Source organism: Idiotropiscis lumnitzeri, chromosome 17 (genome assembly GCF_059441095.1).
Source record: "Idiotropiscis lumnitzeri isolate Australia: NSW breed Sydney's pygmy pipehorse chromosome 17, RoL_Ilum_1.0, whole genome shotgun sequence".
Lineage (NCBI taxonomy): Eukaryota > Metazoa > Chordata > Actinopteri > Syngnathiformes > Syngnathidae > Idiotropiscis > Idiotropiscis lumnitzeri.
The window spans coordinates 16,565,842-16,583,203 of NC_142407.1; the positions used below are offsets into that span (position 1 = coordinate 16,565,842).

Below are 17,362 nucleotides of genomic sequence, written 5' to 3' on the forward strand. Positions count from 1 at the left end.
TTCCAATCATATCCGTCGCCAGGATTTGTTCTTCTCAGGGGGATCGATTTTACGGCGTCATTAAAACGTTGATGGAGGAAGGACATATGTCTCGGCATTAGTCATCTGACCGCTGATTTATTTCCAAATTATTTTCTTCCTTTGCACTCCCGGCAATGAGGTTATTGCCCAAAAGGCAGCCTTTTATTCTCGATTCTTTTATTTAGCTGAGGCACAGTCGGCTACGTAGCGTCCCGGTACCCGTCCAAGTCGGGGCCGATGCCGATTCGCTTCCTCTGACCTCCAACGAGGCAGAAGGGGAGGGTGAGCCGGAGACTACGCGTAACCTTCAAGTCAATAAATCCGAGGGAAAGATGGCTGGGAATGTCGCCGTTCCGATCTGCTTTGTATTCGTCGGGGGGGGACTTTTTGTGCACACTGGCACGTGCTCACTCGAGAAGGTCATTTGTCGGATTGCATCCGAGTGATTACATAACAAGAGAAACGCTGGAAGGATTTTGGAAATTGAACAAAACGTCACTGCCTTTTATGATTGCAAATTTCCTGAACTTGGAAATGTTGCGTCGAAATGAATGTCGATAAAGCAAGACGTACAAAATTGAAGATTGGCCCGTAAATGGGGCACTTCATTGTGGTTGGGGATTGGATACGCCTGACCACCAGATTTCATGCAAGAGGATTTGATCGCTTTGTGTTGCGTGAGCTTCGAATATGCCGCCACTCCAGTTAAGTTTAAAAACCAAAACAAAATTGGGTTAGTGAAATGTCTCTCCTACGTGGGCAAAGAGAGCTCCAGTATCGATCTTGCGTTTGCATGACAATATCCTCACTCCTCATAGAAAGCATTTTTTACATTTCCTTTCTGGGAATGGTTGAACGATTGTCTTTTGCCATTTGGATATATTTCCAAAATGCCCTATCTTACGAAAAGCTTTCTGGAAAATGTGTTCAACGTTTTCCTCTCCGGATTTCGTTTTGATCCGTTTGATCCAAACTGTAACTTTGCATTTCTCAAGTTTTAGTCTAAAAATTCGATGCGGAATTCTTTTTAAAATTTCAGTTTTGCTGAAATTCGCCAAAAACTATGGAGAGCTTTTTTTTTTTTTTTAAAGAGTACAGTCAGTAGATTTTTTTTTTTTTACCTTACTGGATACAAGTAACCACCTTTTTTTTTTTCATCCCACAAGAAGGTTGCAAATTGAAGCCACACAGATGATAGCACACCCGTTTACGCCCCAATATTTATTTATAAACTCTAAATTCTACATACAGTATATTCCTTGTATAAGGCAGATTACAGTAAACATTCCTCATGATGTCATACATGTACAGTGAACGGATGGAATGTATAGGCCCACTATAATATGTTACTATAGAAAGAGTTTACAAAGAAACCAAAATTGCTGCCCGAGGCAAAGATTCTCACGGGTCACAATCGCGATATGAATGTTCCAAATATTAGCACTTAAACGTTACGCTACTGTCTGACACGCGGAAGAAGAAGAAAAACAAAATCAGATTGTATGTGCATTACTACAGCCAAAAAGTCTTGCATAACTAGAGCTAAGATGTCTAAAACAGACATTGGAGCACTTCAAGTCACTTAACGAAGGAAGGATGGAAGGAATACTACGATGCCCAAACAAAGAAGCCTATATGTTTATATGTGCAGCTTTTGCACGGCCTAACAGCACCACAACATCCATTAAGAGTCTAACTACATACTGCTCGTGTGTCAGAGGACATGCCAAGGAAGATCAGCTAAGCCATTACGACGTGTGTGTGTGTGTGTGCGCGTGTGCGTGTAAGAGTGTGTGTTGTGTCTCCACGTGTGAATAATTGAACACAATCGTGTGTCACATCCTGGAGAGGAGTTAAAATTTAAACGTCTCCGGAGTTTAAAGAAGCTTCTTAGGCGAGAGGGAGGAGGAGGAGGAGGAGGTCCGATGTGAGGCCGGGCGGGCCAATGTTCAGAGCGAGACACTCTAGAGCGGGCGAGTCCGGGAAAAAAAAAATCAATAAATAAAGGGATAAAAATTCCACCGAGGGGTCACGGACAGGAATCCAAATAGATTCTTCCCCCTTGTTGCTCACGCTAAAAACCAATTGTGTGTTTGGGTTAAGATAAGCGAGTAAATGGGCCGATGTCTCAGCTTGTCTTCTTGGTGACAAAGCGCATAGTTTTGTCGTCCCCCCCCCCCCCCCGTTTCTCCCGCTTTGTAATGTTCCGTTGAATGTTTCATGTTTACGGCTCATTTAGGCTCCTTGCATGTACAAAAGTACACAGTGAAACATCTTATCCAGTACAGTGAACACCCGCCGTAGTAAAACGATGCAAGTAATTAATGCCCCCCACCCAAAAAAGACTTATAGATGCCACAAAATGGTGTCAAGGCACTACTTTTATCTTCATGAGAATCCTCAGCTCACTTCAACATAGTTCCTTGGCGCCAAGATGGCGTCAAAGCAGTTAAGTTTGACTTAATGAAGGTCCTCAACTCACGTCAACATAAGTTACTTGGTCCCAAAGTGGCGGCAAAGCACTACTTTTTTTCAAATGAAACTCCTAGACCTACTTCAACATAGTTCAGCAACACCAAGATGGTGTCGAAGCATACTTGTAGTCTGATGGAAGCGCCTAGTTCATTGGCATTGCAATGAAATCAAAGCGCTACCTTTGTCGTCATGAAACTCCTCGGCTCACTTCAACATAGTATCATTGGCACCGAGATGATATTAAATCACTACTTTTGTCCAAATGAAACTCAACACGATTTAACGTAGTTCATTGAAAGCAAGATTGCATCAAAGCGCTACTTTTATCCAAATGAAACCACAAACACACTCGAACAAATTTTCTCGGCACAAAGATGCCACGAGATGGCAACAAAGCACTACTTTTGTCTGATGAAGCGACTCCAATTAGTTCAACAAGGTGGCGCCAGAGTACTGCATTTTTTCTTTTTTCTTTGCCCTGAGCACATGGAAGCAAAATAGGTGAGGTTTTCAGCGAGTCATGGAGGACAGGTCCCCCCCCCCCAAAAAAAAAAACTGTGAATGCCAATGTCACTAAACCTCCTTGCACTGGAATCGATGAGAGTGGAGAAAGTGCAGCGGGTCCTCTGTTTATGACGGTTTCAAGTTTATCAACTGCGGGCAGTGAACTAGTTTTTGCAGCGGTGTAAGACTGCGTGGTCACATGGCTAAATTGAAAACAATTCAATTTAGATGACTGCAAAGCACTACTTGTGTCTAAATAAGGCTCCTCAACTCACTTGAAGACCAAGAGGCCACAAAATGGGGTCATAGCACTTTTAGATTTGACAATGATTTTTTGGCCTGAGCACGCAATCATTTATTTTTTTCTGTAAGTAATGGGGGGAGGGGGGGGTAAAATGAACGAAAAGGCGAATCGGCGAGAAACAAATCACAAATATGCAGGAGAACACCAATTATGACTGCGAGGTTCCAAACAACATGCAATTCCGCCTCCGAAGCCAGGTTGCCACAACTACATTTAATTTGGTTGGCCTCCCCCCAAAAATCTCACAAGCACATGCGCGACAAACGCCATGAAGTTTTTTTAATTAGGCTTTGACATTTTAGGGTCATTTTCGCAATTTCCAACGGTTCCAATACCAGCGTAACCAGAAGACTCTTCAGTGTTATTGAGAAGAAATGAAATCGCATATTCACTTTGCATCTCGACACTGCCGCCCATGTGGTTTTGAGCGGTACTGCGATGAAAAACTTAGTTGCTTTTCTGTAATGCCCTCAAATGCCACAAAATCTCAGTGTAAACACAAAAGTAGAGTAAATGATGTCAAGGAATTATCTTGAAGTGCGAGACAAGCTTTTTTTTATGTCAGGAAGGAGCTAAGTTTAGCCCGGGTTGCTCTGGAAAGTCTTTGCTGCATGTAAATGCACATTTTTTTAACGGTCATGTAAGATGAGTTTGAGATGGTTTTTTTACGTGTTTTAGTGTCATAGTTTGTAGTATATTTATGCTTTACTCCAATGATGTAGGCATTTATTTCAAAATAAATTGGGTGGTGTCGATAACTAATGTTGAATTTCTTTGCTATTATAGTGAAAAGCAGTTTAATTAGGAAGCCACTAATAACAATATACAACACAGTGGTTACTTAACTCAGGACCCCTAAAATCAACTTGCCGGCACATGGCGGACCCCCAGGTTGGACCTTGGACACCCCTGCTCTAGTGTAGTGGTTCCCAACAACTATGCAGAATTTAAGACAGAAAATGCGTTCATCTTTCTTTGTCAGCGACGTTGAATTGTTCTTCTTGCTTCTGTAAAATTCACGAGTGCCTTGAGATACGAGTGTCTTGACGTTCATGACACGAGCCCCCAAAAAAAAAAAAATTGCGAGACGAGTATGCCTCAGACCACCGCGGCAATTTGGCGGCAGCAAACTTTCTGACGTCCGGCCACCGTTAATTTACTTTGGTTGTGCCCTCTTTTTCTATGGATGCATGGAACAAAAAGTTTTACTTTGTGTACAATAATGTTGAGGGCAATTTTTCAGATTGAAAAAAAAGACATTAAAAAACACATTTTTGTGTTGATTTTTTTCACTGCAACGGATGAGTTGCATTCACAACCCCTTCAACGGGAAAAGATGATTTGTGATCCGAATGTTTTGTGCGGAACAGTGGCGTGCAAAGTTGCACGTTGCAAAGCCTTTAGCCTGGCAATAAAAGAGATGCCTATGAACCAAAACTATTCCACCCCCCCCGCCTGAGGCGATGACAATTTCAATGGAGCATCCATCCGCATTCACCAAAGTGACATGCAGATTTCAAAGACGGCTGCTATTTATCAACATTCATTTCATCTGCACCCCTCCCAATCCAAAGCATGCACCTGCCCGAGCGTTCATTTTGATTTGCACGCCACTGGTCCGAGAACGTCACAAAATGACTTAAGCGTCTATCTCAAGGCACCAGCTGTATATGTCTTGACTCAATCCAGGTTGTGTGTGTGTGTGTGTGTGTGTGTGTGTGTGTGTACTATCCTACAGGCCTGCTATGCTCAGCATTCTGCATGAGAGTCATGGACAAGCAGCAGCAGCAGAGATGGACGAGTGTTCTTTGTGCCTTATTGCTTTTTCCTGTTTATTCCACAGTCTCGTTCCCTGAGTTCAGCAGTCTGCTGGGGCGCCTCCGTGCTCCACCGGATCGCTTCCGCGCTCCTCCTCCGCCGCCTCCTCCTCCTCCTCCCGGTGCGCGGCGCACCGCACCGGGCGCGCAATGACGCACGGCCGCGCGGCCCCCCCTGCCGCCGCCGCCGCCCTGCGACTGTCGCGCTCGTACTCCTCCTGCGCTCTCTGGATCTTACGCTTCCTCAGCCTCCTCTTGTGGAAGTGGAACGTTGCCACGGAGACGAGCACGACGCCCGCCAGCACGGCCACCAGCACCAGCAAGGCCAGCGTGGACGACAGCGGCGGGAACGCGACGCTCAGCTGCTCCGCGCATGTGCCGTTGACGCCCAGGCCCAAGCGCCGGGGAGCCGGGGAGGACGCGGAGCTCGGGGGTGGCATCCGGCCGGCGGGAGCCTTCGTGCTGCGTGTGCTGGGAGTTGGGGGGGGGGGGCGACGCTCAACACGGGGAAGCCGGGCCGCGCATGCGCTCACCTATTGGGAGGCGAGCGGAAAACACACCCGCTCAAAAAGCAGGCAAACATTTCACAGTCAAGATGATGAATTGCAATTTTTCAAGCAAGTTGCACCTCCCTTTTAATAAGCATTTCATCAACAAAAGCCTTACCTGGCGTAAAAGTCAGTGAAAGGACCGGTCGGCGCTGTTGTGTGTTTGTGCAGTGGCGCATTTCAGGAGGATGATGATGATGATGATGATGGAGCTCACAGCATCCAGCCAAGAGGTCTCTGTTGTCCTAATTGCCGCAATCGGTTCAACGTCGCGAGTCTCTCAGTCAGCACGCATAGCGAGCTGTCCAACAATGAGCAGAGCTGGAGCGAGATGAGGAGGAAGGCAAAAAAAAAAAAAACCCCTCTCCTCCCTCCCCTTCCTCATCCTCCTCCTCTTCCTCTGCTGCTCCACTCAGCATGTGAATGAGGAGCCGCAGCTGCATTAAAGCTTCACCGGCAGCTGATGCGCTCACCTCCACCCCCATTTCTTTTTTATTTTTTACATTTTGCTTCCAATCGTCCAAAAGTGATGCTTTTCACTCTGGAGCCAAATGATACGTGAAGTGTACGTGTGGTAAATGAGCGTCGCCTAAAGGACCGCATCCGTGTGGTACTGTTGGGCTTTCCCCAAGGGTGCGGTCCGCTTGAAGCAATCGAGTGTCATGCGCTGTGAGTGGAAAGTAATTTGTTTTGGGGATGCTGGTTGACCCCTGAGGAAATAATGTAAGAAGAATTCATCCGTAATCTGTCTCCCACTGTCAAGAAACCTTTAAGAGTTGAGCCACGCCATCCGCAGGAGGACAGCGACCCAGTATTGAATGAATTACATATGGAGAGAGGGGAAGAAGCATTGAAGAAAAAAAACAAACAAACCTCCCTTTTGTTCCTTTCTTCACCTTTTCCTCTTTCCTAATTCCTTTCATGCTAGCATCTGCTTTTCATCCTTGTTCCTTCCTCTCCCTTTTTTTCTTTCATTCCATCCTGTCCTCATCTTTCCTTCCTCTCTTCCTTAATACATCCTTCCCTTCTCTTGTCCTCCCTAAAGAAGTTGCTTTGGATTGTAAATGCAGAACTACTTTAGGCCGACCCTGAGTACGCATTTTGTTTTTCGTGTTTCTAATAATTCCTTTGCTCTGTTTTCAGAATTGCATAATGGTCCGTATGGAATGCGCTAGCAGGCCGGAGATGACCCTCGTGCCTTAGGTTGCTTCAGCTAAAGGTACACGCTAGTCTCCGTTTATTTAGGTTGCTATTATATCATGATAATCCTCAATAAGGCCATCCTGCTTGTTTTCTATTCCCAACCCCCCAAAAAAAAAAAAAAAGATTCTCACAGTCATTTCCCAGTCGTTGCCAGCGGGCCTCCATGAAAAATGCATGGACCTCGGGAGTGTGTGAAGGTCCCAGGATGATCAACTCATTGTAGATAAGTGCATGCTGAAACATTCATGCAACCATTCAGGCCCAGTTGAGAGCCGGGCATAAGTTGGGAGGGCGTGAACATCGCGCTCATTTAGTATTCATCCAGCGCCGAAGCGGTGCAATTTGTCCTGATCAAAAATCTCAATTTCAAAATAAATGCCAACTTTCAATGTAAGAGCTCGCTGTCATCTTATTTAAAGGAGACATGTTATGAAAAAAAAGTGCTTGTATGTCTCTCGAATGCCTGCTCACCCACATCAAGTGTGAAATGAAACAAGCACGTGAATTCTGTTTTAGTTGATTTCTGAAAAATGTGCCTGTGATCGACGAGGCAGGGGGAAGATCCAAAGCCGCTTTCAAGTGACGGCCGCTGGACTGCACCGGCTGACACGCCGTATCGCTTGGCGGCAACACCGCATAAACAGCTGCATCCTACGTACCTCGTGTGATGGACGTCAAGTCCCAAAGGTAAGCAGAGCTGCATTGAGTTTTAGGGCACACGTAAGCATCCCTTACTTGATTCATTGTTGAAGTCTTCCATGCACCACATTTACACTTTTACGCCCGGTTGACGTACTGCCACCGTGAGTGGGAAAAAAAAAGTCTCCCGGCTGCTTTGGTAAATATAGCAAAAGAAATGAAAGTTGAGGCTTGAACTCCATGAGTGCGTGTGAAAGTGCAAACTCTGCAGAAGCAGTCCGCTACTATTTGAAGGCGGCGTTGTCTTTGCTCCGCCCCCGTGAACTCCCCCCACCCCTGCCCCCCTGTGGCCTTTTCGTCGCCCCGCTGCGATTAATCACGCCAACAGTGGCCACTGGGAAGTCGACGACTCCTTCCAGATGGATTGATAGCGTGGGACAGCAGGGAGGAGGCGAAAGCTGGCCCCGTTCCACTGTCTGGGAAGGACGTAAATGAGGTCGTCTTTTTGCGATGCCGAGGCACAGATTTAGAGCGCAAGTCTTCGAGGTCACCCGAACGTTCCCAGTAGCGATCGCCGGCTTTGCGGATTGCGTCCCATCGCTTTCACTGAGTTATGGTCGGAGACAATCATGGGGGCGTTTTTTTTTGTTTTTTTGGGGGGTCCTCCTTATTGCGTGTCCCTGCAAATTGCATGTTGCCGATCTCGTGCCTGCTCGTGCTTATTGTGGCGGCAGCTGCCGTGATAGCTAGAAATCTTGCGTCCGTCTGCTCCATGCAACCTCTCCTCTCTCTGCGTTTATTGCAGCAATCTGGAAAATATTGTTAGAGCGGAACGCTGAGAGACAAGGATTAAGCTCCGAGAAAACATGACCTCATGGCTCGTAAACATTCAAAGGAAGAAGGTCTTTTCCTGGGAACGTGGCCAACTCCCGTGATGAGAAATAGTCATCCCGCCATGAACGTTCCTTCCCCGAACGTCCTCTCAGGTGTCCGAGTGGGGCCAGGAAAATGCTGTAAGTTGTAAAAAAATGTTCCCCTCTTGGCCCTGAAATGTTTGAGAGCCCCGCAATTGCGCTTTCATTGTGTTTATAGAACACTATGAGATGGTCATGCAAGGTCCTTTTCCTCTCCCGGCAAATATTGTACGTCAGGCAACACGCCTGTGATCAATTGACTAAGCGCAGCTTTCCATCAATGAATTTGCGAAGCGCTTAGCCTCATTAAGGTGGCTCGTAAATGGGAGTCCATCACAGCTGAATTTGGGTGAGAGGTGGGACATACCCTGGACAGGTTCCCAACCAATCGCAGGGCTCATATAGACGTATTGGTATTGCCAATGGACCATTTCATGCAAATACTGCACAGGAAGGCAACAGGATTTCTCTTGGGCCGCTTTGCACACGTCATCCGACCCTTGACTTCTTTAAGGCGTGCCTGACACTTGGTTGAAATGATGAGTTCGGCTGTAATAGCTGGCCAGAGTTTTGTGTCAGCAACGTAGCTGTGGAAGTTGACAGAGACTTTTAGGATAATTCTACCCAAGGAAAACAAGTCAAGACTAAATCGAGGTGGTTCTAGTGTGGACCCCTGTGGGATCCCGTAGATGAGTTGAATATGCAATGAGGATTTGTTACCATATTTCTAAAGTATAAATGATCTGACAAGTATGATTTCGTCCAATTTATGACGGTTCATGGGTACAAATGGCATGCTCACACACGATCGTACGAACACGCACGCGCACACACAAGCTCTGTATGTAAATGTGGTGAGCCGGCCAAGTGACTCTCATTTGAATTAGCGGTTAACTTGATGACATATTTGATTGATGGTTTTAGTATCTCCCACATTCTGCTTATAAAAAGCCTCATTAGGAGAGTGAAAGTCCATTTTTCTCCTTTCGAGAGCACTGAGCCACACGCACTCTTCCTCTTCCTCGTTCTCGACTGCTGCATTAGTGGCTTCGAGGATTGTGAATCTGCAGGCGGCTCCTATACTGAAATGCACGCGCATTGTTGTCTAATCAGCGCGTGGGGGTGCGTGTGTGTGCGTGTGTGCCTGGTATCATACCATACAAAAGAGGTGTTGTGGAGCTGCAGGCCAGAATCTTGATATTCCCTCCACTCTCATGCATGCACGCACACGCACTTACACACACACACACACACACACACACACACTCACACACACAGCTTATTTCCCGGTGAGTCTCTGTCAGCACAATTTCAAATTAATTGCAGAAAAGCCTGTTTGCCACACTCGTACTTATGCACGATCGTACGCCCGCATACAGAAACACACACACTGAGCATTATGCTTTCATTAAAACACAAATGGCTTTTTGGAAGCAATGAATGGGGCGTTCAGAGAGGGAAAAAATTCCCCACAAATGGATTTATTGTATTTCTTAATGACTCTGTCGTCAAGGATTGGGGTGTGTGTGTGTGTGTGTGTTTATTAAATGGGAATTCTTTCCATCCTCCAAATGATGTCTTCCTCTAACGAAAGATGACACAATTTGAGCAACAAAGTGCAATGATTGTGGCGCAAGGCCTATGCGGAAAAGGTCTCTGGGCGATGCGGTTGCTTGGTTGCTGATTTTTATTTAGTTTTTTTTTTTTTGCATTATTATTATTTGTAAGTGTTTAAGATCATCGGGATCATCTTAATATCTCAAAAAGACCATCCAAATCAATAACACCAGCCAACAAAACCAACATTGATGTTGCGGTGGTAGGAAACACGACACAACACTAGCGAGGGAATCGGGCTCCACCTTGCCAATTGAAAGGGACATCGTGCGTCGTCAAACATCGAAATGCAAATTGTTGAATGATTGTGAGTGCTTTTTGGTCTGCTGGGTGAGGCGAGAGGGAAGATCGGGTCAGGTCTTGGCGCTATTGTGATTTTTTTTGATAGCAATCCTTTTTTAATGTGCTTCATTTGTGAATTGGACGTAAACATTTTGGACAGCGAGAGAGTTTAATTTTAGTGGCAAAAGTACGTACGGGAAGGAGCCAGCCAGAATCTACGCAGACTGTCATTTGTTTCTACGGTTAAACCTCTAATTGACGTCATGGGGGCTGTTCCGCACGGGCGAAGGGCAGAGCGTCAACCCTCAGGAACTGCGATGCGATCATCATTAACATGGCATACGCGGACACGCCAGTTCGTGTGACGCATAAGTTGACGTGAACAAAAGGCCACACGTGATCGCACCCACACGGGATGAACAATGCTGTTCCTAAGCAACTGATCCTGGCTGTGCGGGTTTTGTGTGTTGACGAACTGTGGAACGCTGCAGGGATCCCACTCACACAAAAAAACTAACAAATCTCCAAAAGCGCCTCATTTTTTTTTCTTACTTTCCAGGTCTCAAAATGGCCGCCTTCTTGTTCAATTTGGCCGATGGATGACCGAACCTTTTTCTCTTGCAATGAACATTTGCATCCACTTTCCTGCGGCTCCTTGAATCATTTTGTTGGGGGTTCGTTTCTTTCTTATGCTCCAGGCCTCTTTTTCACAGAACTCGCATATCTTAAAGTGTTGGTCATTGTATTTTCTTTTTTTCACTACGGTGACATCACATGATGAACTACCCACGATTCCCTGCTTTTAGTTGTTATTCTCAGCCCGGCACTCTTGGCTGACCTTCACTGCTCTGGTGCGAACATTTTATTGTCTGCCCGAGTGGCTGGCCTCAAGGCACACTACTGCCACCTACAGGAAAGATCTGCACACAATCTGCCACAATCTTATTGTCGTTCATCTATTTTCTATTTTGCTTGTCATCATTATGCCTTTTTCTCGTGGTAGTTGGCTGCAGCAGTTTGGAAGCACAGAAAAAGGTGGACGTTTTTGTGGGTTGGCGCCAATTGAAAATTGGATTGGTGAAATCAACGATCCCATTGCTCATTTAGTTGAGGTTGCAGAACGTGAGGCAGCACTGCTGAGTCTTGACATAACAGCGAAGATGAAATCAAATTGGCCAATAATTGTAACGTCTTCAAATGAAGTGGAAGAGCAAAGCTACGTCATGAAGATAAGAACCAGTTGGGCGTAACGCCATTCAAGCAAATGCTTTCATTTAGCTCACCGCTGCTTTTAAAGCGGCAAGACTTCCTCGTCGTATCAAGGCTCGCATCAATTTTCCCAACAACATCAATCTCACGTTTAGACGGCAGGTGATTTTGACAGCGAGCAGGTGTCTTATCTGAGTGCAAAACTGCAGGTGAGGCGCCCTTGACAGGACTCACGGAGACGCCTCTTGCGGGGTGGGAACGGGGGGGGGGTCTGTTTGACGTTAAGAGGCAACATGGGGGTCGCTGCTCTTAAAGCTGTCACCGTACCAGCATGACCACGTGGCGTCGTCACGATTCGACCTTCAGCGGAGACATCAAATGCATTTTTTTTTTCACCTACAATTGTAGTGGAGCCTCCTAAAATGATCGTGTGCTTTTCTTCTTGTTTGGTTTTGTTTTTTGACACATGCCCTGCCATCGTCTGACTCAAGTATAAATAAACAATATCAAAATATCTCTTTTTAAATGAGGAGGATACATTGCAAATATTGAATAATGAGCAACTGATTTCATGGTGATACTCAAATCTTTGTTCAAAGTTGGACATGCGCAGTAGCTCCTCTTCACGACAATCGCTCGGACCAGCGCGGGCCACAACATTTCATCCCCATCGTCTTTGAATACATTCAGACGCCAAACACTCTCCCCCAAATTGATTGCGTGCAGTCCGAGACTTTGTTTCCACAATGGTGCTTGTCGGCCATAAAAATGTCATCGAGACCCCAAATCATCATCTTTCCAAAGAGTGTCTTGAAAAGGAAGAGAAATGAATGCAAACTTGAAACCAAATCAGAAAAATATTGCAAAGAATCCATTTGTGGTGGTTTCAGTGCTGCAAGTCTTGACGTGTGCGAGCGTGTGTGACGTGCAAATGTTGGCCTGCCAGCAATCGGCGCGGCGGTTCGCAGGCTGACCACACAACTTGCAATGCTTCACTTGCCCTGCAGGGGGCTTCTATTTTTGCGTCAGGATTTGATTTGTGATTGACTCCAAACGATACATTTTTGGACGTGATTGAAGCCGTTACTGACCTTTGTATTGATTTATTTTTTTATGATGACACTAATTCGTTTTAAAAAGAAAGTAGTTACATGATGGGGTCAATTAAAATTGACAGGTGAGGGTACGCGTGTGCCGATGTTGTTGCATAAACAACTGACGCATGCCGCTTAATGTAAAGACAAAATCATTAGTTTGTATTTGCTACCTTATAGCGGTTTAAATGTCTCTCACTGTCACTCGGAGCCCATTTCAAAGTCACAGAACCATATTTGGGAACTTAATATAAAGTCCGTTCACCCAGAAAGTTGATGTTATCAGAGTACAATCAAATATATTAGCCGGTAGATGATTTTTGCTAAATGGAACGATATGATGAAGTTATTACACACTGGGCCTGAATTCTAAATGAACTTGCCACCAAATTGGTGACAGATTTGTCGGCAACTTTCACTTTGAAGTCCAGAGCAATGGAAATCGAGCAATGCTAACGTTTAGCATAGCAAGAGATCGAACCCAGTGCCCCATTTTTCATCGCACCCTGTAGTTGAGTCTTTGGCTGAATGAGAATTGATCGAATTCGTGCTCACATGCTAACACATCGCCAAACCGCAACCTGAGCACAGAAAGCAAATAAAAAGCAAACAAGCTAACAGTTGCTATGCTAACATATTACGACGTTGCTGTCATGGTGTTTTTTTTTTTAGTTTTCCAAAAACCTTCGTCTTGCGAATGACCATAAAACATGAAAGCGAAATGAAGTGAATGATAATGCGGACCTTAGGGCTTCCTCCAAGGCACGGCGAGCACACGCGGCCGCTAAACAGACGGCACACTCTGCCGATTGTGTTGTAAACACTCGACGTCTCCCGGCCGTATTGATCGGCTGATCGTATCAGCTCGTTTGCGTGTGCCGCCTATTTACGCACACACCCACGTCAATGGACGACGTGATGACTAAACACGTGGCGTGGAGACACGCACACTCGCATGGAGGCCCGCGGCGATGCACCAAAAGTGGGGATGCCGATTCAGAGGGCACCATCGGGACCCATCAAATACTCGACTATCACGAGCACGATCGTGACATGCCCCATCGTTGTGTGAGTGCGCTCTCACACAACGATGGGGCATTCACATTCATGTGATCTCACGCTCAGAAGACGGTGTTCCAACTGAAAATGGGCTTGGCAACCCTTTTCAAAATTGCAAATTGGATTTGATTCATGAACGCGTCTTAACGGTTGTTCACCGTTATTTTTTCCCCGTTGAGGGTGGCAAGCTACTGGCGCCTTCCGCGTTGGGTGAAAAACTATAAAGTTGGTGTCCTCATCACAATCGCATAAGTTGACATGAAAATGTAGCGGAATAATGAAACTGAGGATATGTTTGACTGTCGATTCTCAAAGAAAATGCCCAAGTCAATTTCAACTGACTGTTCTGGATACAAAAAAAAAACGATCTGTTTTCTAAAAATACATTTCTTTCTGTTCTTTTATTCGAACGATATATTTAATACAAAAAATAATAATTCTGCGACACCGTATTAGGGGATTACTGTATTCATATCGAAGTTTGTGTAGTGGTAGTATAAAATTTCAACGCATAATACTGACATTTTTCGATTATTACTGTAGACTCTGTCATCTTTCAAATTTAGAATTGTCAACTAGCAAGAATGAATGACTGGAAAACCCATTTGTTTTATTTTATTTATTCAAAACAAAATTTCACACCCAGCTTTAAACTTGTAAAATGCATGGCAAAACAATCCTAAATGGAGCCATTCACACCGAGACGTCGGCGTCTCTGCTGCAGAACCAGCGAGTTGGAGGCAGCTCCTCCGTGAGGCTCCCCAAGAGTTGCGCCTGGAAGCAGTCCAACGGCGCCTCCCGGAACTCGGGCAGAGGATCGTACGCGCTCTCCAGATCAGTGAACGGGGACGACGGGGAGAAATGTGGAGGGTTTGACTGAGAATAGGGGAAGAACACGGCAGCAGCAGGAGGAGGCGGAGGAGAGCTCCGGGCGTCCCACTGAGGCACCGCGGCTCCCGGCGAGTAGACGAAACTCTGAGGAGGAAAAGGCGGAAGGGGCAGCGAGCTCTCCTCCGGGACCTGCATGTGGACGGAAGGCGGAGACGAGATCTGGCCGTCCGACGGGGCAGGAAACTCTTCAGAGCAATGCATGCTGGGACATTTGGGACTGGGCTCGGACGAGGACGTTGAAGAGTTGCGACGTTTCTTCGTGGGCGTCGCAGTCTGACTTTTCCTCTTCCTCTTGCGGCAGAAATTGCCGTTGTCAAACATCTTGTCGCAGTTTGGGTCCAAAGTCCAGAAGTTTCCTTTACCTGCGGCACGGAAGAGGAGGTTAAAGTGGGTTTGCAAAAAAAAAACAAAAAAACTTCCTCTTCATCTTGAAAGGGAACTTTTTTTGAGCGTTCATTTTGTTGGCGTTTTTTTTTTTTTGGAGGTTCTGGAGATGTCAGAATTGTAGCTTGACATTTTCATCTCTCCGTTTGTCATCAACGGACGGTGACGTTGGGAGACGACTGGGTCGACGTTCTCCTCTTTCGTCAAGCGCTTTCACGCCGTTTCTTTGTTCACGCACTGATCAGGAGCAACTGGCGGTTCAATATCTTGCTCACGGACTCAAGATCAGGATCTTGCTCTCGGGATTGAACTCCCAACCTTCGGGTCGGGAGATGACGACTCGATGAGCATGACTCTTCTTACCACTTTTGCAACGACAGCCGTTCTTCTCATGCCTCCCCAATCGACCCTCTCCGTCTCAACCGTGTTGGACCGGACCAAGTCAGACTTGGTTCCGTTCAATGTTTTGACTTGAGATTGAACCTTCCCGAATTCCCATGTAAAACGAGGCTAAACTCTCCACCGGTTCAGAGAATCGTGACATCCTATCACCTCAAGCCTGAAAACTCACCCGGATTGTTCTCCTCCCGCGGAACCTTCCGGAAGCAGTCGTTGAGCGACAAGTTGTGCCGGATGGAGTTCTGCCAGCCGGCCTTGTTGCGACTGTAGAAGGGGAAGTGCTCGGAGACATACTGGTAGATCTGGCTCAGCGTTCGCCGCTGCGAGGGAGCGCTCTGGATGGCCATGGCGATGAGTGCCGAGTAGGAGTACGGCGGACGGGCCGGACGTCGCGTGCCCTCCAGTGAGAACCAGGGCCCGCCGGGGAAGAACGGACCGAGGAGGTCGGGGAAGGCGGCCCCGCTGCGCTGGCGTTCTCCTCCGGACCCGGAGACCAGGCCGAGGCCCGGCGGCGAGGGGTCGCTTGGCTCGGGTGGAGGCGGGGGGCTGTCGAAGCCGAAGTCGCAAAGATCCACCTCCAGAGACGGCAGCTCGCCGAGAGGCGCGAAGGACGCCATGACCGTGCCGGTGAACACCTGTCTACGAGGTGGCTACACCTGCACTTATACTCGGATGCACCGCCCACCTGCAAGCTGATTGGCTGCTGCCACACGCACACACGGATTTGCACACTTAGCGGTTGTCGGCCGCTTGAATTCCTGCCCTGGGGCACATGATTGAATCTCTTTTTACGGTTTCAGTCGTTACTCATCTGATCAACATCCGACTTTTTTTTTTTTTTTTAAACACTTCACACGCCCGTCATGAATATATCACTTTGTGAACATTTCATATTTGTCATCTTCTCCATGAATATGTGACAAAACTACTCAATAGTTCACTCAACTGAACTGTTATGGTTCTTACTTTGCGCTTTTTTCATGATATTTTCCTCAAGTAAAATTTCCTCAGCTCAAAAGAGACCGTGGCCAAAGTAGCGACAGGAATGAGGCCTGCAAGAGCCTCAGGTTTGATTTACCGTGACCAGCGTGAGTAGACGCCCCTCGCCCCCAACACACACACACACACACACAGTATTGTATTTTTGTGTTATTTGTGTGTTTAAGTTGAAGTTCATATGCAGATGATTCCAAACTGATGAGTCCCGCCGAAACAACAACCGCAACATTTTTTTTATTTTTATTTCTCATCCAAGTGAACGTTGCACATTGTGAACTTGATATGAGAACAACATTTTGGTGTGTGAGCACTGACGCGTGACTGGTGCTGGACTGAGATCTTGCAGACGAAAGTGACGCTTGACGCTTTCTTATCAGTTCATATTCGCACCTGCGACACCGCTGGAACTGTCTCGCACTCTTTTTCGGGGGTCCTGAAGAACCAATGACGTGCGTCTGTGCGTCAGTTGGCGACAGCATCCAATCGACACCCGACGCAGACAAAACAAGACGGGCTGAGCTGTAACTGATGACTGGGATTATACGGGTCCCAACTGTGCGCGTGTGTGTGAGAGAAAAAGTGACATTTCGGTGAGAATCAAAACAACACCACTACTATTCCATAATTGCTGTGCCATTCCATCTTCTTACAGCGGTGCCTTGAGATGAGGGTTTATTTTATTCGGTGACCACGCTTGTAACCTAAAACATTGTATTTCAAATCATCTTCCCCCATTGAAATGAATGAAAGGACCAATCAGTTGTTCCAGCCTTCCTTTAAAAAAAAAACAAGAAAAAATGTTTTCATGCGTATTTTCATGCGCTCCATAATATTGTAGGCTACTTTAGAAAAAATTTAGGACAACCGTAATGAAATAGAATGATGGTTTTTGTCACACTGCATCAATTGCCACTTTTACTGTACGTGACCGTCTGTACAGTACAGACGTCTCCTCCTCCTTGTAGAGGATAAAGAAAATATGGTTATTGAATGTCTAAATATG

At 46.3% G+C, this 17,362-nt stretch overlaps 1 protein-coding gene, 1 long non-coding RNA gene and 1 pseudogene across 8 annotated transcripts in view; 1 reads left to right on the forward strand and 2 right to left on the reverse strand.

Moving 5' to 3' along the window:
- LOC148320603 (uncharacterized) overlaps window positions 1–17,362 on the forward strand; it is a 30,742-nt gene that overhangs the window by 2,514 nt on the left and 10,866 nt on the right. For 3 of the 6 annotated variants that reach the window (XR_015839600.1, XR_015839599.1, XR_015839602.1), the window contains exons 2-3: window positions 5,148–6,888; window positions 7,427–7,559. This is a non-coding gene — a long non-coding RNA (uncharacterized LOC148320603). Of the gene's footprint in view, window positions 1–5,147; window positions 6,889–6,995; window positions 7,560–17,362 lie in introns of all 6 variants that reach the window. The other 3 variants (XR_015839603.1, XR_015839604.1, XR_015839601.1) reach the window with 3 other exon arrangements.
- Window positions 1,224–6,068, reverse strand: LOC148320604 (uncharacterized protein C11orf87 homolog). Its single transcript, XM_088279742.1, has 2 exons — window positions 5,788–6,068; window positions 1,224–5,654 (listed from the first exon to the last, which is right to left on the reverse strand). Exon 2 carries the CDS (start codon window positions 5,559–5,561, stop codon window positions 5,163–5,165), a length of 399 nt encoding a protein of 132 aa, XP_088135868.1. The 5' UTR covers window positions 5,562–5,654; window positions 5,788–6,068; the 3' UTR covers window positions 1,224–5,162.
- LOC148320605 (uncharacterized) lies at window positions 14,366–16,838 on the reverse strand (annotated as a pseudogene). The gene is made up of 3 exons (XR_015839635.1): window positions 16,671–16,838; window positions 15,533–16,123; window positions 14,366–14,939 (listed from the first exon to the last, which is right to left on the reverse strand). The product of XR_015839635.1 is annotated as an uncharacterized LOC148320605 (transcript).